Raw genomic sequence first — 22,964 nt, forward strand, 5'->3', positions numbered from 1 at the left:
AAGGAATGCAGTGTTCATGATGGGAAACTCAAGACAGAAATCTGATTTAAAACAACCCCACATCCAAACACCGAGTTCATAAATTAAAACAAATCTGTTAAGATGATGATACACGGAGCAACTTTTTGGCCAATGCTGCCTGGCAATTGCGCTTTGACACTTTCCCACTGAGATCGGGCAACAGTCTCTGTCTGAACAATTTTGAACATTCTGGGCAACTTTTTAAGATCATCCAATCAGAATGCTAGCAGCAAATCACATGACCATCCGAGAGCTTCTGAAATTTCCAACAAAGATGGCAGCGTCTCCCACAGCGGCACGAAGAAAGAGAGACAACTTGTATCTTTTTATGCCGGTAAGTTGTCATGTAATTAAGACATCGATTTTCTTTGCAGCTAAGTGTAAACTGCTGTTAGCTAACCACCGCTCCATAGAGATTGAATGGGATTTAGCTAACTAGCGGTGGTTTTTGCTAACATATACCCCTTTTCCATCAAATCAGTTCCAGGGCTGGTTCGGAGCCAGTGCTGGTGCTGGTTCACAACTCGTTCAACTTGCGAGCCAGCTGAGAACCAGTTTGCTTTTCCATAGCTCGTGGTGCTAAGGGAAGCCATGTCATTACGTCGCTGTATACGTCAGTTACGTCATAGACCTTGGCGCGAATATCGAAGCAAAAACAACACGGAAGAAGCAGCAACAACAACAATAATAATAATGGATGACTTCGCGTTTGTACATCTGCTGCTTCTCGTCGCTTAAAAATGGCGATCTTTCGCGGCCTTGTTATTGTTGTTGGTCTTAACAACTCCGCCCCCCTGCTGACGTAAGCGGTTCTTTCCTCTGGCCCAGCAGAGAGTTGGTGCTAGCCTGGAACCGGTTTTTCTGGCCCCAGAGCCAGTTCTTTGTCAGTGGAAACAGAAAACCCGGTTCCAAACTAAACACTGGCCCTGAACCAGCCCTGGAACTGCTTTGGTGGAAAAGGGGCAATAGTTAGCTGAAAGTTTTTGCTAATGCTATAGGGATAATGTCAGCTCTCTTGCATCAAGTTTAAAGTGATGGACAGCTTTTTTTTTTTTTTTTGAGTTGCTTGTATCTGATTGGCTGTTGCCCTAATTAGTTGCCGTGTCTCATCTGGTTGGCCGTTGCCAGCAACACTGCCCAAAAAGCTGCCCCGTGTATCATCACCTTCCCACTTCACAAAATTAGCTTCTCTCTCGTCAAGATAGTAGATCGAGTTCATGTTTTATATTTGGTATGTCTGGGAGGTTCGGGAAGATTAGTTTTGTGACAGGATTTGTAGTCCGTCAGGTAGGCGGTTCTTCATGATGGAACTCCTTTAGCTTTACGTCAGTCACATCAGCCTTGACTAGCATTTTCCTTTATCAATTTATGAAGAATGTGGTGTTATAAAGGCATTTTTACAGAAAGCTTATACCACATGGGTCCCCCCCCCAATCTTGTTATTGTTGATTCCTGTCATATAAATTAAAAAAAGTAACTTTGGTTTATAATCTGATTTATAATCATTAGTCTATTACTAGTTATTTTAACATGTATGTAGTACACATAAAAAGTATCAAGAGCAGTAAATGTTAAAATAGGGGTGTTCACACGGCACATATTTGCATCGATGCTGCACCGATGTATTTTGCTGCGATATATCTTACACCGGTGTAAATTTTGTGGAGCGTTCACACGTCACAAACCTGCTTACTAGAGAGAAGTGTGTTAGCACCGGTGCAGCCCCACTGGCGTTCACACGGCAGTTTTTGCGACCGTGCTATACGATAGTAGTAATGCGGAAATGAAATATGCGCATGCGTGAAAATGTACTTCCTTTTCCCGGTTGTCATGGCATCACCAAGTGCTGGGAAAACAACGTGAAGACACCAGTGTTGCCAGATACTGCTGACGTTTTCCAGCCCAAAATATGTTCAAATCCGCCAAAATGCACTTAAAACCGCCCAATCTGGCAACACTGGAAGACACGCAGTTCTGTTGTTGTTGATATTCGCCATTTTGGAAGCGCAAAATACCAGGATGCAAATTATGCAATGCCCGTATGTAATCAACTCTCCTCACGCGTAGCGAGTCTACCCCGTAGCGTTCAGACGGCCCATTTTATATCGGTGCTGCCTCGCAAACTAGCATTTACTCCGGAGTAAATTTCTTAAACCACCTCCCGAGCAGGGTTAGATTTGCACCGGTTTAAGCAGCTTTCAGGGGCTACACTGGTATAACTTTGTACCGTGTGAACGCTCTACCGGGGCAGCCCCAGTGCTACACTGGAGTAAATGTTGCCGTGTGAACACCCCTAATACAACCCCGATTCCAAAAAAGTTGGAACAAAGTACAAATTGTAAATAAAAACGGAATGCAATGATGTGGAAGTTTCAAAATTCCATATTTTATTCAGAATAGAACATAGATGACATATCAAATGTTTAAACTGAGAAAATTTATCATTTAAAGAGAAAAATTAGGTGATTTTAAATTTCATGACAACAACACATCTCAAAAAAGTTGGGACAAGGCCATGTTTACCACTGTGAGACATCCCCTTTTCTCTTTACAACAGTCTGTAAACGTCTGGGGACTGAGGAGACAAGTTGCTCAAGTTTAGGGATAGGAATGTTAACCCATTCTTGTCTAATGTAGGATTCTAGTTGCTCAACTGTCTTAGGTCTTTTTTGTCATATCTTCCGTTTTATGACGCGTCAAATGTTTTCTATGGGTGAAAGATCTGGACTGCAGGCTGGCCAGTTCAGTACCCGGACCCTTCTTCTACACAGCCATGATGCTGTAATTGATGCAGTATGTGGTTTGGCATTGTCATGTTGGAAAATGCAAGGTCTTCCCTGAAAGAGACGTCGTCTGGATGGGAGCATATGTTGCTCTAGAACCTGGATATACCTTTCAGCATTGATGGTGTCTTTGCAGATGTGTAAGCTGCCCATGCCACACGCACTAATGCAACCCCATACCATCAGAGATGCAGGCTTCTGAACTGAGCGCTGATAACAACTCGGGTCGTCCTTCTCCTCTTTAGTCCGAATGACACGGCGTCCCTGATTTCCATAAAGAACTCCAAATTTTGATTTGTCTGACCACAGAACAGTTTTCCACTTTGCCACAGTCCATTTTAAATGAGCCTTGGCCCAGAGAAGACGTCTGTGCTTCTGGATCATGTTTAGATACGGCTTCTTCTTTGAACTATAGAGTTTTAGCTGGCAACGGCGGATGGCACGGTGAATTGTGTTCACAGATAATGTTCTCTGGAAATATTCCTGAGCCCATTTTGTGATTTCCAATACAGAAGCATGCCTGTATGTGATGCAGTGCCGTCTAAGGGCCCGAAGATCACGGGCACCCAGTATGGTTTTCCGGCCTTGACCCTTACGCACAGAGATTCTTCCAGATTCTCTGAATCTTTTGAGGATCTTATGCACTGTAGATGATGATATGTTCAAACTCTTTGCAATTTTACACTGTCAAACTCCTTTCTGATATTGCTCAGCGCAGAATTAGGGGGATTGGTGATCCTCTTCCCATCTTTACTTCTGAGAGCCGCTGCCACTCCAAGATGCTCTTTTTATACCCAGTCATGTTAATGACCTATTGCCAATTGACCTAATGAGTTGCAATTTGGTCCTCCAGGTGTTCCTTTTTTGTACCTTTAACTTTTCCAGCCTCTTATTGCCCCTGTCCCAACTTTTTTGAGATGTGTTGCTGTCATGAAATTTCAAATGAGCCAATATTTGGCATGAAATTTCAAAATGTCTCACTTTCGACATTTGATATGTTGTCTATGTTCTATTGTGAATACAATATCAGTTTTTGAGATTTGTAAATTATTGCATTCCATTTTTATTTACAATTTGTACTTTGTCCCAACTTTTTTGGAATCGGGGTTGTATGTTTACCCTGAATTTCCAGTGGTTGAACTGAATCAGAGTATCGATAGTGCATTTATATTCACAGTTACATTATCTGTGATGGGCAGAAATTTTGTAAAAATCAGTTGAACAGAGAGAGAGAGAGAGAGAGAGAGAGAAGGATACAGCTGCATCTCAAGCTGGCTCCCGAGTGGCACCAACACAAAAAGTATCATAGCAACCGCTGCTAAGCTAGAAAAACTAGTTAGCAATAAACAACAAAGCAATTTCCTGTACAGTTCCTTTATCTTTAGCGACACCAATCGAGTACAACTAAAACACAATAGTGCAAGCTGTAAGACTCGGGATTGCTGCCACTTGTGATCTTACACAAGCTTCATCCAAGATCAGCCTCGCCCATTTTAACATCCAATAAGGAAGAAATTCTGGTAAAAGTACATGTAGACACTGGAACGTCACCAATTATTCATAGTCTGCATAGCAGGCTGTAAAACTAGGCCACAAAATGAACTCTAAAAACACTGGACTGTATTTGTCTTCCTTAAGGCTGAAGGAGTCCGTGTTAGAAGGTTCTACTACATGTCAAAGCAGGTTCAAAGACTGTTTGCGATACAAAAGGTGATCATTTGCCAAGGTTTCACACAGAAATCCAGGGTGTGTATACCTTTAAGTAGTAAACCAGCAGTTCGTTGAGAGCAGGGTCAGCGTTAAGGTTGACCAGGAAGGATTTATCCTCTCCCACACGGATCCCTGACGACTGCAGAGAGATGCCCAGACTCTCCAGCTGCTTCTGCCTCTCCTGAACAGAGAAAGAGTAACTTCATTTCACCCAAGTCACCATTTTATAGTCTGTATAGAATACCGAAGCAGTAACCTTTACAGGGTGTGTGATGGTTACCTGTGCAATTTCCTCAGTCTTCCTCAGTTTCTCCTCCCAGGTGACAGTCATCTCCTGGATCAACTTCTCAGACTCCTGCAGCCTTTCCTTCAGCTCTGGAGCCTTCATGGACTGCGGAAAAAAAAAAAAAAAAAACACGCACAAATCACAGCCTAGCTTTTTTGAGATTACAATTCATGCACAAAAAGGGAACACTAGAATATTCCAGAAGAAATAAGAAGCCTTAAGAACCCATTTATTTTCGGATTCTATTTGCGTTTTCCAGCCCTGAAAGTGCTCTTTTAAACAGGGCTTTGAACCAGAATTTTTTTCCTATTGGTTCGTTCCGAACAGAAACGGAATTTTAACGTTTCCGGTTTTGGGTTCCACCATTAAATAGACGTTCCCGAAACGGTTAGAACAAAAAAATTTCGTTCCCGGAACGGTTAATTACGTTCCCTGTCAGCTGTTTAACAAATGGCTATAAAATTATGTCTCTGTCTCATCCAGCTTAAGCCAAATGTAGGCTAATTCTATTACAACCTTCATTAAATAAGACAAGAAATAATTCAAAACAATTATTATTTCAAATGTTGGCGATTTGGATTCTCAGTATGTCTTCCCATCTACACAAACAGAAAAAGTGCCAAAAATGAAAGATAATTCGTTTAGTGTGTTACCAAAGGCTAGTCAGGCCCTATAGAGGGCTACCGCATGACGTCACCGCGCCGCGAGATTTTGTTAGGCGCCATATTGGAAGACCAAGTGCACATCTATGCAAGTACATACATACATAAAACAAACTACACCTGAAATGTAGCCAGGGCCGGTTCTGCCCTAATCTGGACCCGGGTGCAACATCACGCAACCCTCCCCCCCCCCCCCCCCCCCCCCCAAAAAAAAAAAAAAACCCACCAGTCTAAATCAGGACAACCATCACATAACTATAAACATTTTATATCAACTATTTTAACTAAATGGGCTATAATAAATAAGCCTGCAGGCAGCCACGGCGGGCTGCCTCAGAAAAGTAACCATTCAATGACACAACTGAAAGCCTGCAGCCACGGCGGGCTGCCTCAGAAAAGTAACCATTTGTCCTACCTTAAAACTCGTTTTGCATTTTCTGCCTCCTTTTTTGTATTTTCGACCCTCCGTTTATTTTCTTTCCTTTTCTGAAAACCCGATTTGTGTCCAGACATTTTGTTCTGCTACCAACGAACTAACTCGTCAGGTCTCGTCTCTCGAGCCCGCGATGATTCCCGTGGGAAGGGCAACAATTGATACATTTTTACAAACAGCCAATCGGGAGGTTGCAACGTTCAGGCTCTTCTTTGCTCAGACACTCAGTAATGCACTTACTCACTTATTGTCACGTGGAGTCCACCTTCCCGCTCTCTCCATTCAGTCAGCGAACGTCACACAGGAAGTGAATCCCAGCGGGTCATAAAAACTTGCGCAGGAGAAGAATGACTTTTTTATTTGTAGGCTACGGAAACTTTGAGGAACGAAATAAAAACCGGTATTAACCGGTTACCATTATTTTTAATAAGCGTTTCTGTTCCGGAACATAAAAAATAATAAAGTTTCTGGTTTCGTTTCTGTTCCATGTGAAATAGAAAAAGTTCCCGGTTTTCGTTTTCGTTCCTTGAACCGGTTCAAAGCCCTGCTTTTAAAACAATTACTTCTGTACCTCTGCTTGTGTGAGCTGATCCCGGAGCTTCTCCACCTCCCCTCTCAGTTCTCGGATGATCCTGGCATTGGGATCCTCGTTCACGACGGCGTGGTTGACGATGCTCTTGGCGCGGTCTGCATAGCGCAGTGTGGACAAGGTCTCGTCATAGTTATCAGCAGCCGGACTCACTGTGGCCACCATGGCGGTCCGACTGTTTCCTCCTAAACTGTCCTGGGGTTAGAGGACAGTGATTCAATGAGGCGCAGAACTTTTCTGAAAATTTACAGAACTTAAAAGAAATCAAAATTGACACTAATGCTCATACTGAAGATCTTTTCATTATCTTTTACATGTAGCACTGCATGACTCTATAATGTACAGCTGTGGATGAGTAATAACTCATAATTGCACTATATGTAGACATATTGGTTGAAAACTTAAATTCAATCCAAATTGCTTGAAACTGGGCTCACTGAATTCACAACTGAATACTGAGAAACATACTTTTTGTAGAATTAAAACGTGTTTATCCGTTCTTGAGATATTACAAATCAAAGATTGAAGAAACGGCTTAATTTTAGAAAGTTGATGTAATATTGTGTAATGGGATAACATGGTCCTCATTAACAAATCAAATGTTTTTTTTCATAATAACTTTTATTTTTCCAAGATATTTACATGGAAATTGGCAGGCACATAGGTGGTTGTTTCCTGAATACAAAATTTGAAAAATTGCTCCCATTTAAATCTGGTTCCTCAAAGTTTCTTCATGTCTTGTTGGGGAGTTTTTCTTTCCCTTTACTGGCTTGTTCATGAGGGACAAATTCAGATCTACTAGTGCATCTCAAAAAATTAGAGCGTCATGAAAATATTCAATATTTTCCATCCGTTATTTAAGAAAGTGAAAATTTAATATCGTCTCGACTCATTAGATGTAAAATAAAATGTTAAGCATTTTTCTAATTTTAAATTTTGATAATTATGGCCTACAGTGCAAAAAAAAACAAAAACCCTCAAACTATGAGAATATTTCATTTCGAGTTTGAGCAAAACAGGATAATACAGTGCATCTCTTGGTCTAGTGCAGTACACACAATCACAATCATGGGGAAGACTGCTGATTTAACAGTTGCCCAGAAGACGATCAACAACACCCTCCACAAGGAGAGTAATCCACAGGTGGTCATTGCTGAAAAGGGTGGCTGGAAAAGGTGCACAAGCAACAGGGATGACCGCAGCCTTGAGAGGATTGTCAAGAAAAGTCGATCCAAGAACTTGGGAGAGCTTCACAAGGAGTGGACTGAGGCTGGTGTCCATGCATCAAGAGCCAACACACACTGACATCTTCAGGAAAGGGGCTACAACCGTCACACTCCTCATATCAAGCCCCTCCTGAACCAGAGACAATGTCAGAAGTGTCTTATCTGGGCTAAGGAGAGAAAGAACTGGACTGTTGCTCAGTGGTCCAAAGTCCTCTTTTCAGATGAAAGTAAATTTTGCATTTCATTTGGAAATCAAGGTCCTAGAGTCTGGAGGAACAGTGGAGAGGCACAGAATCCAAGGTGTCTGAAGTCCAGTGAAGTTTCCGCAGTCTGTGATGATTCGGGGTACCACGTCATCTGCTGGTGTTGATCCACTGTGATTTATCAAGTCCAAAGTCAATGCCACAGTCAACCAGGAGATTTTAGAGCACTTCAGGTTTCCATCTGCTGACAAGCTTTATGGAGATGCCGATTTCCATTTCCAGCAGGACTTAGCACCTGCCCACAGTGCCAAAACTATTACCAAATGGTTTGCGGACCATGATATTACTGTTCTTGAGTGGCCAGCCAACTAGTCTGACCTGAACCCCCAGAGAGAATCTTTGGGGTATTGTTAAGAGGAAGATGAGAAACACCCGACCCAAAAATACAGATGCGCTGAAGGCCGCTATCAAAGCAACCTGGGCTTCAGTAACACCTCAGCAGTGCCACAGGCTGATCGCCTCCATGCCACGCCGCAGTGACGCAGTAATTTGGGGTAAAGGAGCTCCAGCCAAGTATTGAGTATATAAATGAACATACTTTTCAGACGTTGGACATTTCTGTAGTGTAAATTTTTTGCTGATTGATCTGAGGAAATATTCTGAGAAACTGGATTTCTGATTTTCATGAACTATAAGCCATAATCTAAATTTAAAAAGAAAAAAAAAAGGCTTGAAATATTTCACTTTGTGTAATGAATACAGAATATATGAAAGTTTACCTTTTTTAATTAAATTATGAAACAAATTAACTTCATGTTATTCTAATTTTTTATTTTTAGAAGATGCACTAGTATAGCCAGATTTCCGTGACAATGTTAAAAGGACTATATAAATAAAATTTAATTAAAATACACTCCTCTGTCCTGAAGATGTTAGAAAAGCAGTGATTTCTACTAAGTGCTGACACCGGAGCCCCTTTCCATAAATGTTAAATAAATACCGTACCTCCATACAGAAAACTTCACCATATTAATGATTATGCGCACACTTGAATCTGTTTATATGAAGCATCCAACATGAAAACTATGAACGATAACATTTTAAAATAAATCGGAGATGTGCACCTGAACTACTACTAGTGCAACACCTTCTGACCATTCAGAATCCAGAATTTAACAATCCTGAGGTACGAGTGCATTATAATTAATGTCTTGCATTTGGAAAGCACATGCTGCAAGAAACTACTCGTACAGAGTAGATAAAAATACAGCTGTAGATTTTAGCACGCTGTTCGGACACTATTTAGGAGACTACACACTATAATTTGCAAATCTTTACATCTTCCAAGGACATCCTTTTTTTTTTTTTTTCATTTGATGAATACAGTTTCAGGGAATCCCTTCAGTGTGTACTGGGAAAAGGGGAGAGGGAAAAAAAAAAAGAAAGAGAAGGAAACTGGGAAACACGGTGGAAATGTTTCTTGATGAGTCAGTTACCTTAAGAAGCCATGTGAGCACAGAATCTCTGTAAGGCACAAACTTGTTCTTGTTCTTTCCTGCACCCTGGTCAGCCAGCGCTGAGATCACCAGCCCCAGTGTGGTTAAAGACCTGCCCAGTGCACCATAAAAAGAGAGCAAGAGAGAGAGAGTACAGTATCCCTCTGTGCCCACACACATTCCCTGACACACACACACAGCAAAGCTGAGCTCTTCCCAGAATTTATTCACCACTTAAAAATCAAACATCTTTTGAGCTTTCCGTTTTCTCATATTTGGTGTGCCAGAGACAACAGCCACATCACTAGATAAATAAATCAAATAACCACTTACCAAGAAACTTAGAAATTAGAACTATGAATCATTTGAAAAGAAAACAGAACAAAAATGGACAAAATAACTCAAAGCATCTTTGGCTACATTCACTTAAATGGTTCAAAAATGTCATATCAGCAAGAGAATCCATCACCGCTTTAAGCGATCGAGCAGCACAAGCTTCCATCACAAAGTTTATCCACTCTAGAGCTGTTTAGGCTTAGGGTGAATGAAAGGAAGCCAAAAAACAAGGCCGGACACAGAGCCATTTCAGCTCTTACTAAGGCAAGATATAGGGAACATGACAAGTGTAAATAAAACCCATAAACTGGCCTCATATCCGGTATCCAAAGACTCTTTATGGTTGTGGTTTCTGAATTTAGTGGAAATTTGGTCTACAAGATTTTGCAATATCCACTCTGTTCCATAGATATACACTACTGTTCAAAAGTTTGGGGTCACTCTGAAATGTCCTTATTTTTGAAAGAAAAGCACTGTTCTTTTCAATGAAGATCACTTTAAACTAATCAGAAATACACTCTATACATTGCTAATGTGCTAAATGACTATTCTAGCTGCAAATGTCTGGGTTTTGGTGCAATATCTCCAGAGGCCCATTTCCAGCAACTCTCACTCCAGTGTTCTAATGGTACAATGTGTTTGCTCATTGCCTCAGAAGGCTAATGGATGATTAGAAAACCCTTGTACAATCATGTTAGCACAGCTGAAAACAGTTGAGCTCTTTAGAGAAGCTATAAAACTGACCTTCCTTAGCCTAGTAAACTAGACCCACCCGCCTAGCGGCCAAAAAGATTTTTTGCCTACCAGTGGGTCTAGCCTTGCACCATATCAACAAAACACCCCGGCATCAAATCGTGCCCGCCAATCACAACGCAAGGTTTTTGTTTGGATTCTTTGGGCGGGCTTTTGCAGGAGTGACGACAAGGCTGCGCGACGCTGGAGAAAGCACAACAGGAAAGATGGCTACGGCTAGTGAACAGCGCTCGTTTGACTCCGCTTTGGAATCAGTTTTAGAAGAATTAGACTTGGAGTTTTCGTTGAAACATGAGCAGGAAGAGGCTCTCCGCTCATTCCTTTTCAAGAAGGACGTTTTCGCTGTTTTGCTGACTGGCTATGGCAAAAGTCTGATCTACCAGCTGCTCCGCTGGTAGCCAAAAGGACGGGGCTAGTTTGTGCAGTACGAAGAATTAATAAACAGCTTTGAAACATTACTTTTTGATTGTTTCTTATTTTCCCATTATTTTAAATTTAAGGGAAATTATTTCATCAAACACCACTAAATAAAAATAAAAACTCTCAAACAGTTTAAACAAACCCTTGAAAAACACTTGAAAAAATAAAGAGTGTATGTTAAGTATGTGGTACAGACTCCAAACTTGTGGTCATTATCTCCAAACTTCTTAATATCTAGAACCTGTTTATTAATTAATAAGCATTTTGAAAAATTATTTATTTCAAGGCCTCCCCCACTGCTTTCTGTCGCTCTGACTACGTCACAGTCACTGTTGCGCTGATTGGTCAGAGCGTTGGCCTATACACACACAGACAGTTTGAAAGACAGCAGGTTGTTCCTCCCACACCCTTCAGAAATGTCTACGAGCGAGGCCAGACTAAATATTCACATTTAGTCTGGCTTGCCAGGCTAGACCTTCCTTTGAGCAGATTGAGTTTCTGGAGCATCACATTTGTGGGGTCGATTAAATGCTCAAAATGGCCAGAAAAATGTCTCGACTATATTTTCTATTCATTTCACAACTTATGGTGGTAAATAAAAGTGTGACTTTTCATGGAAAACACAAAATTGTCTGGGTGACCTCGAACTTTAGAACGGTAGTGTACCTAGAATAAAGACTACAGAACAGAGCAGAACCTTTTCCTACAAAGACCCACAGCTATCAAACAGCCTTCCGATTAGTATTCGGGACTTGGACACTGATTCGATCTTTAAATCGGTGCTGAAATATTAATCATTTCATCAGACATTTTGGTAAAATGAGTTTTGATCAAATGGAATGTTTACAGTCCCACAAGAATACTCCAAGGGTAGTATCTCACTGGGTTGCGACAGCCCGAGACTAGTTGGAGACACGACAACTGCGATAAAATGTGCAACAATTTTCACTTGGAATCACACTGAATTGATATTCGCATATTTTACCGCAATTGTTGTGTCTCCAACTAGTCGCAGGCTGTTGTAGCCCGGCTTTCCCTCGGCAGGCAGAGATGTAGAGGAAGACTCACGGAAACTGACTTGAGAAGGGTTCGCGACGGCTTTGCGACACCACCGACGCATTTGCGGCTATTTTGAGAGAAATTTTGTCGCGCGAATTTTTTTTGAACATGTTCAAAATTTCAGCGACGAAGGAGCGACACACTGCAACTCATGCGAGGAAATTGAGGAGCCCCGCCAGTGTTTCAAGACATTTTGAAACTCTCTCGCGAATGACATTCGCAATTTGTCGCAAGCTGTCGCAGCCCAGTGAGATACTGGCTTAAAGGTCAGCTTCTACTCAAGTCTCAATCTAAATAGAGAACAAGCTCACCTGGATGCTGGAGATTTTTTACCCAAGAGGCACTGTAAATTTTGTCCTGTGCTTATCCCAGGACTCTTAATTCACAATATATTCATTCTTTCCAACACACTCGATACTGTTGGTCTTTACTATTCTGCACCTGTATACTGTAACACTCACTATAAATCTAGATCAAAATCCAGATTCTTAAAGTGCATATCCTGGACCAATTTTTTTTTAATATGAAAGTATGTCCCTTTACACACTCATCCAGAAGGGTAGTTTTGCACAAGGCCATCTGTCTACAGCAGAAAAAAATAAAATAACAAAACGCGTCTGGAAAAATCCCAAGGGAGTCTGGAGCCAGATTCGTGACGTCACGTGCGGAAGCGCCAGCAGGCTGCGCGAGGTTTCAGTGCACAGCCTGTGTAGACCAAGTTTAGCAGCGAGCGATTTTGCACTGAAATATGGAATTGCCACCTGCGCGCAATGTTACTTCACCTTTGGATGAAGAATATAATGAGATGTCAAAATTATTTCTTACCCTGGCAATAGTCAACTTGTGAATTGCCGATTTTCTTGGTCTTTTTCTCGGCTCTGCTTGGTCCTCGGCTTCGAGGGCCTCAGTGGATGCGGCACTTCGCCTTCTGTCAGGGGAGACGAACACGGCTGGCTCCTTTGGTGACGCTGACACAGATGGAGACGGTGTTGCTTTGGGCATTCTGACAGATGGAACTGTGTCTTTTTTCAGATCAAGTTGCCTCGCGAAGCCCATTTCCCACTGCAAATAGTTCTCAAAGTCGTCGGGCCTTGTGAAGTGAGCACCGCAAATAATGCTGTAGTCTGGAGCATGTAACCAATTTTTCCGGGTGCCTCGCATGAAGCGCTCCTAGTTCTCTTTCATTGTCCAGTCTTTTGGAAAACGATGAGTACTAATCCCATCAAGATTGGTGTTGCTACACCCTCCTACGATACATCAGTTAACCATTTTAATAATTACGCGATAACGTTGAAGAAATTTGCAGAAAACCACCAGATTGTTTTCTCAAACAAACCAGCGCTGGCGTAGGATTCAGAGGGAGGCGTCCCGCACGCGACGTCACAAAAATCAATGTTTGCCGGGAAATCCAAACGCCGAGTTTTTTCAGAGGCGGACCAATTCGCCTCAAATGGCTTGATTTCAACTGAATTTTTCTGGTATTGTGCAAGGTAAAAAAAAAAAAAATTGCACAAAATGCAAAACGTGACAGATATTTGACCAAAGTTTAATATAAAATAGGAGAATTACATTTATCTTGCTCCTGAATTTACTCGTGATATGCACTTTAAGCTGCTTTGTGGCAATGGCTATTGTTAAAAGCAGCACACACACACACAAAACTGAATTACAGGGTTTTAATTACTTGTTTGGGGTTTTTTTTCCCCCCCAACTGTGTCCGGAGAAAATTAGATTTGTTTGACATTTAGGAAAGAACAGATTTGTGCTATTTGAATGCTGCAATGTGAATGTAGCCATAAAAGGAATGAAGAGGGTTATGGAAAGAAGTCAAGTTTATGTACTTATTAATGTTGCTGCCTTCCTTCAGCCTCTCACCAGCCGCACCGGTCTTAGCTGCTCTCTCACTTCCAGCCAAATCCACCAAACTCAGCTTACTCACTTTCTCCCCGCTGGTCTGGTGAGAGAGAGAGAGGGGGGGAGGGGGGGGGGGGGGGGGGGTTAAAATCGGAATCACTTTGGGTGTTTTTCCACAGCACATTCAAAAACATGACCAGGGCCAACACTTTATTTTTCCACCAACTGAAGCAGACTTCCATGGCACACATCATTACATGACTGTTAAGTTCAAGATGGAATAACTGCTTGAATTAGGAACGTTTCTTTAACAGATTTTGCCATCTTGGAAACTGCAAGTTTGCTAATTCTGTGAATGAGGATTAGCCTACAAGAGCCTCTACCACAAAAAACAAGCCTTCAAACAGGAAGGAAACTGTTTGAATGAATATTATTTCAGATCTTTCAAGATTTGACTTTGCTGGGACCTTGACCCTGTTTGGATTGATTACAAAATCTAAAAATCATCAACTCGTTATAATCATAAGTGCAAAATTCTACAAAACATTCAACCACTTGTTACTGAGATAGCTTGCTAACGAGAATCTTGGATGGCAGACTGACAACCCAAAAACACATTTTGATTTTGAACATTGACAAAAAAGAGGGGCGGGACGACGACCCACACAGGGCAAAATGACAAACACTCTAAAGGACACTGCAGATGCACACTAGCTACAGTAGCTCTTAAAAAAAAAAACAAAAAAAAACACATTTGTACAGTTTAAAGGAACAGTCCACCGTACTTCCATAATGAAATATGCTCTTATCTGAATTGAGACGAGCTGCTCCGTACCTCTCTGAGCTTTGCGCGACCTCCCAGTCAGTCAGACACGCTGTCACTCCTGTTAGCAATGTAGCTAGGCTCAGCATGGCCAATGGTATTTTTTGGGGCTGTAGTTAGATGCGACCAAACTCTTCCACGTTTTTCCTGTTTACATAGGTTTATATGACCAGTGACATGAAACAAGTTCAGTTACACAAATTGAAACGTAGCGATTTTCTATGCTATGGAAAGTGCGCACTATAATGACAGGCGTACTAACACCTTCTGCGCGCTTCGGCAGCGCATTGATATCTGAGCTCCGTATCAATGCGCTGCCGAAGCGCGCAGAAGGTGTTAGTACGCCTGTCATTATAGTGCGGACTTTCCATAGCATAGAAAATCGCTACGTTTCAATTTGTGTAACTGAACTTGTTTCATATCACTGGTCATATAAACCTATGTAAACAGGAAAAATGCGGAAGAGTTTGGTCGCATCTAACTACAGCCCCAAAAAATACCACTGGCCATGCTGAGCCTAGCTACATTGCTAACAGGAGTGACAGCGCGTCTGACTGCGTCTGACTGACTGGGAGGTCACGCAAAGCTCAGAGAGGTACGGAGCAGCTCGTCTCAATTCAGATAAAAGCATATTTCATTATGGAAGTACGGTGGACTGTTCCTTTAAGAAATAAAATACTGCACTTTATTTCAATGTTGCTAACATCCTAGCAGGCAGAGGTGGGTGGGTGGGGGGAAACAATTTTAATACAATAACCACATCACAGAATATGTTGGATGACAATTTTTTTTCTCAAAATGTGCAAGAAACAGTTTATTAAAAAAGAAAAAAAAAGGGCCTGTTGGAGAGACAACAATTGCGATAAAATATGCGAATTAGCGACAATTTTCACTTGGAATCACACTGAATTGATATTCGCATATTTTATCACAATTGTTGTGTCTCCAAGTAGTCGCAGGCTGTCACAGCCCAGTGAGATACACTCGCACTTCCTGTCTCATGGAAACTGACTTGAGAAGGGTTTGTGACGGCGTTGTGACACCAGCGACACACTTGTGACTATTTTGAGAGAAATTTTGTCGCATTAATTTTTTGAACATGTTCAAAATTTCAGCGACAAAGAAGCAACACTTTGCGACTCATGCGAGGAAATTGAGAAGCCCCGCAAATGTTTCAAGACACTTTTGAAACACTCTCGCGAATGACGTTCGCAATTTGTCGCAGCCCAGTGAGATACTGGCTTAATTCATAGATAGATGCTACTTTTTTTTTTTTAAACCAAGCTCACAGTCCCACCTCCTTGGCTTGTATTGGCTCACAGGACAAATGTGCATGTTTCACATCTCATGTCCTTTCCCCTTCAGTGAACTGGCTTTTCCACAAGCTGAATCATATTCTCATTTTGTCCGATTGTTAATTTAGCTGAAATGTGTAGCATGAATGCGTCTCTTGGCTTGCTATAGCAAGAGGTAAAAAATTGTATAGAATACAATTAAACCGCAGATGTTGGTACATCTGTTGATTTCAACAGCATCAACACACAAAACAACTCGGGGTTGGTCAGCATATACGGCTGACCAACCCCGCCTCCCTGAAATGCCTCAGTTTGCTACTGGTCGAAGCCAGAAAAGGCTGTGACGAAGCTTAAACAAATCACATCACTCTTTCCTCTGACGTATGTGACGCGACGGGGCTAACTGGTAGATTAAACTCTTACCGAAGCCGGTCGGGAGCAAGGCGAAAACATCCTTCCTTTCGATAAATACCTCCAGTGCTGCTCTTTGCTCCATTTTCAATAAGAACTTGCTCCATGCTCGTAATGTTTCTAGTGAATGAAGCGCTTCCGGCATAGATTCTGTAAACAATCTATGGCTTCCGGTCGCAGTTCTACTACGTCACTGCCTTGAACACGCCTCTACCCAGGGCCGTTGGAGATGCTCAAAGTTGATTGGCTCCCGATTTTTCGGGAGCTTGGAAGAGCTGTAGATAGCTTGCCTTGCCAGACTAAGCTCGCAACAGGCCCTCGTGTTGCGTTACACTTAGGACGGGCGGGCCCAGGCCAGTATAAATGCAAACCTTAGTTTAAAAAAATAAAATAACCCCCCCCCAAAAAAAAAAAAAAAAAGTAGGGAGCTCAGACATAAATTTGAAGTATGGCCAAGAAATGTAAACCTGATTATTAATCTTACTCATGAAACTTACATTTGAAATATGATCAATTTAAAAAAAAAAATCAAAATTGGTCCAGTTTTTATAGACATTTTTATGTCTTGGATACTGCTCTTTTCAGAGAAATAGGCCTGTATAAAACAGACAATTAGCAAGGAACATTGGCATGTTTTTTTTTTAAGAAAATAAAGTGCTAATACTGGAAATAAAACTATTTTTGTTAGTAAATTGCCAAAAGAGACAAAACGTTCTATGCAACATTTCCTTTTTATACGTTTCCATGCCTGCAGAATTGTGTCGGAATGATTCTGCTCCCCAAATTGGTCCGTGTTCTGCAGCTGAGCATGAACAAAAGTGATCGAGGCCATGCAAAATGGGAAACAAGTGTCCACTGTTTCCCCTCTGCCTTATGAAGTACAGACAGATGAGCGCAGACCTTACTACAAACGCAATCCCTCCCATTATCTCTCTGATTATCAGGAGCAGTAAAGTGCTGGAGGGAAATTACAGCGCAGTCAAAGTGAATCAGAGAGCCACACCTGTTCTCAAATTCAAACGACAGCCTTCGCATGTAAAATACCATGTAAAGTTGTGCGCTTGTCAAAGCACTGGGGACAAAAGCTCTGTGCTCAGGCACCGCAGTGGAAAAGAATGCTGCAGTTGATTCATAGGTAGGCTTCAGTCGCTGCTGAATTATTGATCTGGAAGGCGAGCGATCTTCGCCAGATAGCGAATAAAACAGGCAGCACAGAGGGACACTATGACAAGCACGTGGGACTGAGATCAGCCGACACTCGAGTCAGGAAGCGGCATGACTAATTCATTGATTTTCCTTCCGATTTTAGGGCCAGCTCTCAAAGCTTCGTGTGTTCAAGAGCGGGACGATTTCAGCTAAATTCCCACATGATTAGCTGATGAATAAAAACAGGAATCTTTTGGCACCTCGCAATCGGACTCATTCAATTCAGAGCCAGGGTGTTAAACTGTGAAATGATTCTCAATTTGGAGTGGACAAATCAATATCCAGGACAAGCAGATTTGTAAGAAACTAATGCATTTTTCACACTCAACCTGGTGTGTTAGTTTGGGGAAAATTAGTCGTGGTGTAAAAGGAAACACAAACTCCAATGTAAAACTGAAAGGAATAGACAGGGTTAAAGCTCATTTGCGTTAACAGCAGCTGATAAAGAGAAAGGCAAACATTGGAGGAGCGATGAGGTCATCGGGGCTGGGCCTTACCCCGGACTGCAGGTCACGGAGTGTGTGTGTCAGGATGATGTTGAAAACAGCGTGGGAGCGACTGCTCTCCTCATTCATGTTGGTGGCGGCCACGGTGCGAGATTTATTCCCCTCGGACATTAACGACTCAATGTCCTGTAAGGAAATGAACAGAGAGGAGGAAATGAGTTCTTAAAATATCATGTTTGTTAATCCTTATATATACACAGTGGTGCTTGAAAGTTTGTGAACCCTTTAGAATTTTCTATATTTCTGCATAAATATGACCAAAAACATCATCAGATTTTCACACAAGTCCTAAAAGTAGATAAAGAGAACCCGGTTAAACAAATGAGACAAAAATATTATACTTGGTCATTTATTTATTGAGGAAAATGACCCAATATTACATATCTGTGAGTGGCAAAAGTATGTGAACCTCTAGGATTAGCAGTTAATTTGAAGGTGAAATTAGAGTTAGGTGTTTTCAATCAATGGGATGACAATCAGGTGTGAGTGGGCACCCTGTTTTATTTAAAGAACAGGGATCTATCAAAGTCTGATCTTCACAACACATGTTTGTGGAAGTGTATCATAGCACAAACAAAGGAGATTTCTGAGGACCTCAGAAAAAGCGTTGTTGATGCTCATCAGGCTGGAAAAGGTTACAAAACCATCTCTAAAGAGTTTGGACTCTACCAATCCACAGTCAGACAGATTGTGTACAAACGGAGGAAATTCAAGACCATTGTTACCCTCCCCAGGAGTGGTCGACCAACAAAGATCACTCCAAGAGCAAGGCGTGTAATAGTCGGCGAGGTCACAAAGGACCCCATGGTAACTTCTAAGCAACTGAAGGCCTCTCTCACATTGGCTAATGTTAATGTTCATGAGTCCACCATCAGGAGAACACTGAACAATAATGGTGTGCATGGCAGGGTTGTAAGGAGAAAGCCACTGCGCTCCAAAAAGAACATTGCTGCTCGTCTGCAGTTTGCTAAAGATCACGTGGACAAGCCAGAAGGCTATTGGAAAAAATATTTTGTGGATGGATGAGACCAAAATAGAACTTTTTGGTTTAAATGATAAGCGTTATATTTGGAAAAAGGAAAAACACTGCATTCCAGCATAACAACCTTCTCCCATCTGTGAAACATGGTGGTGGTAGTATCATGGTTTGGGCCTGTTTTGCTGCATCTAGGCCAGGACAGCTTGCCATCATTGACAGAACAATGAATTCCGAATTATACCAGCGAATTCTAAAGGAAACTGTCAGGACATCTGTCCATGAACTGAATCTCAAGAGAAGGTGGATCATGCAGCAAGATAACGACCCTAAGCACACAAGTCGTTCTACCAAAGAACGGTCAAAGAAGAATAAAAGTTAATGTTTTGGAATGGCCAAGTCAAAGTCCTGACCTTAATCCAATCGAAATGTTGTGGAAGGACCTGAAGTGAGCAGTTCATGTGAGGAAACCCACCAACATCCCAGAGTTGAAGCTGTTCTGTACGGAGGAATGGGCTAAAATTCCTCCAAGCCGGTGTGCAGGACTGATCAACAGTTACCGCAAACGTTTAGCTGCAGTTATTGCTGCACAAGGGGGTCACACCAGATACTGAAAGCAAAGCTTCACATACTTTTGCCACTCACAGATATGTAATATTGGATCACTTTCCTCAATAAATAAATGACCAACTATAATATTTTGTCTCATTTGTTTAACTGGGTTCTCTTTATCTACTTTTAGGACTTGTACATGGGTGCAAGTATAAAATTTTCAAAAACCTGAGAAGTCTGACAGTGTCAGACGTGCATGGCGCAGCCATGCAGGGGGGGTTACAAAGGGGGGTGAGCCCCCTTTACGGCTGGAAAAAAAAATTTGAATTACAAGTTAAAATGGTTGTCTCTCATGCAATCTCATGCAAACATTTATAATATTAATAGTTATATGATTTGCATATTCACATCAAATGTTTAATACATTTCATCAATTCATCTGAAATCATATTTCAAGTACAAGGCTTGATATTTCAAAACATCTAGCAACTACTAATTTAAAATGTTGAAACAACCATTTTTAATATGCTTTTGCTGTGATACCTTTTTAACAATATATACACAGCTTGAGTTAAAATAAGGGGCCACATGTCTTGATGTCCTCAGAAACTCCTGGATTTTAGCAAATAACAAGATTCAGCTTTTTCCATATACAAAAATATCTATATTTTAGAATCCATTACTGACTACAAATGAGTTTTCAACCTAACAACCACATTAGAAAAGATGATAAAAAAGCTAACAAACTTATTTCAAGACCTACCTTACTTTTATTTAATAACTGAAAGGTAATCAAATGTAAAAAAAAAAAAAAAGTTTATAAAAACAGATACTTGTGATGAATAATTTCAATTCTCAAAGAAAGCACACTGCATTTGCACGTCACACAATATTAGATGACAATTTAAAATCACCAATAAATGTTTTGAATTCACTTATTACTACATAGCACAAAAATCAGAAAAGTGATTAGTCCCATCGGCGTGACTTAAGTCCCTTCTTCCCGCTGATAGTCTTTGAACAGCAGTCACAATACGCAACTCCCGGGACGTCCGGTTTTCTCAGCCATATTCCCCATTTGTCACCGTTTTTGTCACGCTTGCTTAACCATTCCCATCTCCATTTATTTCTAGATGTCTTTCCTAATTCTTTTGTATTGGAGCCTTCCGATAAAAACTTCATTTTGACATATTTTGATCAGCAACCAGAGGCAAAGCACGTGGATCTGTCGCAAGGGAGGGAAGCGAAATAAGGCTTATTATAAAAGCTGAAGTTTCATTGGACGGCAGTTAACAGTGAGCCAATCAAAAGCACCGTTCTAACTTGCACCAAAAGAAACGGAGACTCATGGGAATAGCTGTGTTGATTTGGTCGAACAACGTGCTACGTGCGTCAAACATGATATCACACGTATAACACCGTGAAACAACGGGCTAGTCAGGACCGCTCGTCGGTGAGCAGAGTATAAATTGAATGAGGTTTGTGGCGAAGACGAGATGAAAAGATTTGTCTCGTGCAGAGACTGTACCACGGTAACCCAGTAATACGCTGAGAGTGACAGTGAAAGGGCCACCCCTATACCCCAACCCGGAAAATCTCAACGGATTTACACAATTTGGAAAAATGACTTTTTCAGAACCGAAAAAAAACAGAGCTTCCGGCACATGCCGGATAACTTGCACCCATGCTTGTGTGAAAATCTGATGATGTTTTAGGTCGTATTTATGCAGAAATATAGAAAATTCTAAAAAGCGTTCACAAACTTTCAAGCACCACTGTATACCGCGTGATCTATATTGATCACTTCATTAATTACACTAAATCTGAACTGAACCGGAGTAAATACACTGCAGCCCCGCTATAACGAACGCCTTGGGTGACGTCCAAATAGTTCCTTATACTGGAAAGTTCGTAAAACTGAAATAGACCCAAACACTCACTCTGAAATAAAACAAGACCAACGGTGTTTAATTTATCTCATCTCATTATCTCTAGCCGCTTTATCCTGTTCTGCAGGGTCGCAGGCAAGCTGGAGCCTATCCCAGCTGACTACGGGCGAAAGGCGGGGTACACCCTGGACAAGTCGCCAGGTCATCACAGGGCTGACACATAGACACAGACAACCATTCACACTCACATTCACACCTACGCTCAATTTAGAGTCACCAGTTAACCTAACCTGCATGTCTTTGGACTGTGGGGGAAACCGGAGCACCCGGAGGAAACCCACGCGGACACGGGGAGAACATGCAAACTCCACACAGAAAGGCCCTCGCCGGCCACGGGGCTCGAACCCGGACCTTCTTGCTGTGAGGCGACAGCGCTAACCACTACACCACCGTGCCGCCCTGTTTAATTTATATTTATGCTAAATTCACTTACATATTTAAGAAGTAAAGGAAATCAGTCAGTCACTCTTTTCAGTGTCATAAAAATAAAGCAAATATTGTAAACTTTACTTAGCAAAAGTACGTGTGGCAGAGAGGGCGTGGCTGTGAAAGGCGAAGAGTCAGGTTGAACATCTGCCGAGTTACACCTATGTCTAATTGCTGGTTGTCTATTAAACGCATCTCTGTGCATCTTTCAGATGCCCAGTAACGAGAGGGAGAGAGACGTTTCCTGAAACGCGTGCGTGAGCAAGCAAAAGTCACTGAAAAGTGAAAGATAAATAATAAAATGTTACACCTGTCTCCCAGTTCCTCATTGCCCCAGCATACAAACTGTTACAGTATGATACTAGCGTCCCATCAGTTTTACTTGCCGAAGAAACTTCTCCTCATCACGAATTTCTCCTTCTGAGTCACTATCGCAGTTCACTGACTGAGTTAAAAGATCACGAACAGAGGTGATGATTTCTTCATCCGTGATGGACATGACGGAGGTTACTGGTGCATCGTTGTCAGTGTCGACCCGCTGACTCGCGATGTTTTGTAAACCTTCACCATTCAGTTCATTCATGTGTTGCAAATCACCGATTCTATCAGTGGTCATTTTGTCCTTTTATCAATCCTTTGATCACCGTTCGTGATAGACACTTAAGCGAGGCTCTTTAAGCCTTTGTTTTATGACGTTAACATGCACTGTTAACTTGACTGCGGACTTGATGACTCCTTGTTTGTCGGGGGGGGGAGCGCATAGCTCAGTGATTTTTACCTCGCCCGTGACGGAGTAAGCGGGGGCGAGGTACTGTAATCAGCGCAGTTTGTTTGTTTGTCTGTTAACAATCTAGCATTGAGACGGTTGCACCGATTAACTTCAAATTTTCAGGGTAGGTGGGCAATGTTCCGTAGATCACCTGATTAAATTTTGGGGGTAATCAGGTTAAGGTCACCGGAAAGGTCAACCTTTCGGTCAAAACATTTTC

General features: G+C 41.7%; 1 protein-coding gene across 4 annotated transcripts in view; it reads right to left on the reverse strand.

Moving 5' to 3' along the window:
- kif13ba (kinesin family member 13Ba) overlaps positions 1-22,964 on the reverse strand; it is a 124,264-nt gene that overhangs the window by 44,168 nt on the left and 57,132 nt on the right. For all 4 annotated transcript variants that reach the window (XM_060933742.1, XM_060933741.1, XM_060933743.1 and 1 more), the window contains 6 exons: positions 18,064-18,198; positions 13,819-13,931; positions 9,410-9,521; positions 6,467-6,679; positions 4,795-4,905; positions 4,561-4,695 (listed from right to left, as the gene is read on the reverse strand). In XM_060933742.1, the coding sequence (XP_060789725.1) occupies positions 4,561-4,695; positions 4,795-4,905; positions 6,467-6,679; positions 9,410-9,521; positions 13,819-13,931; positions 18,064-18,198 (819 nt within the window). The remainder of the gene's footprint in view (positions 1-4,560; positions 4,696-4,794; positions 4,906-6,466; positions 6,680-9,409; positions 9,522-13,818; positions 13,932-18,063; positions 18,199-22,964) is intronic.

The sequence above is a fragment of the Neoarius graeffei genome, chromosome 11 (genome assembly GCF_027579695.1).
Source record: "Neoarius graeffei isolate fNeoGra1 chromosome 11, fNeoGra1.pri, whole genome shotgun sequence".
NCBI lineage: Eukaryota > Metazoa > Chordata > Actinopteri > Siluriformes > Ariidae > Neoarius > Neoarius graeffei.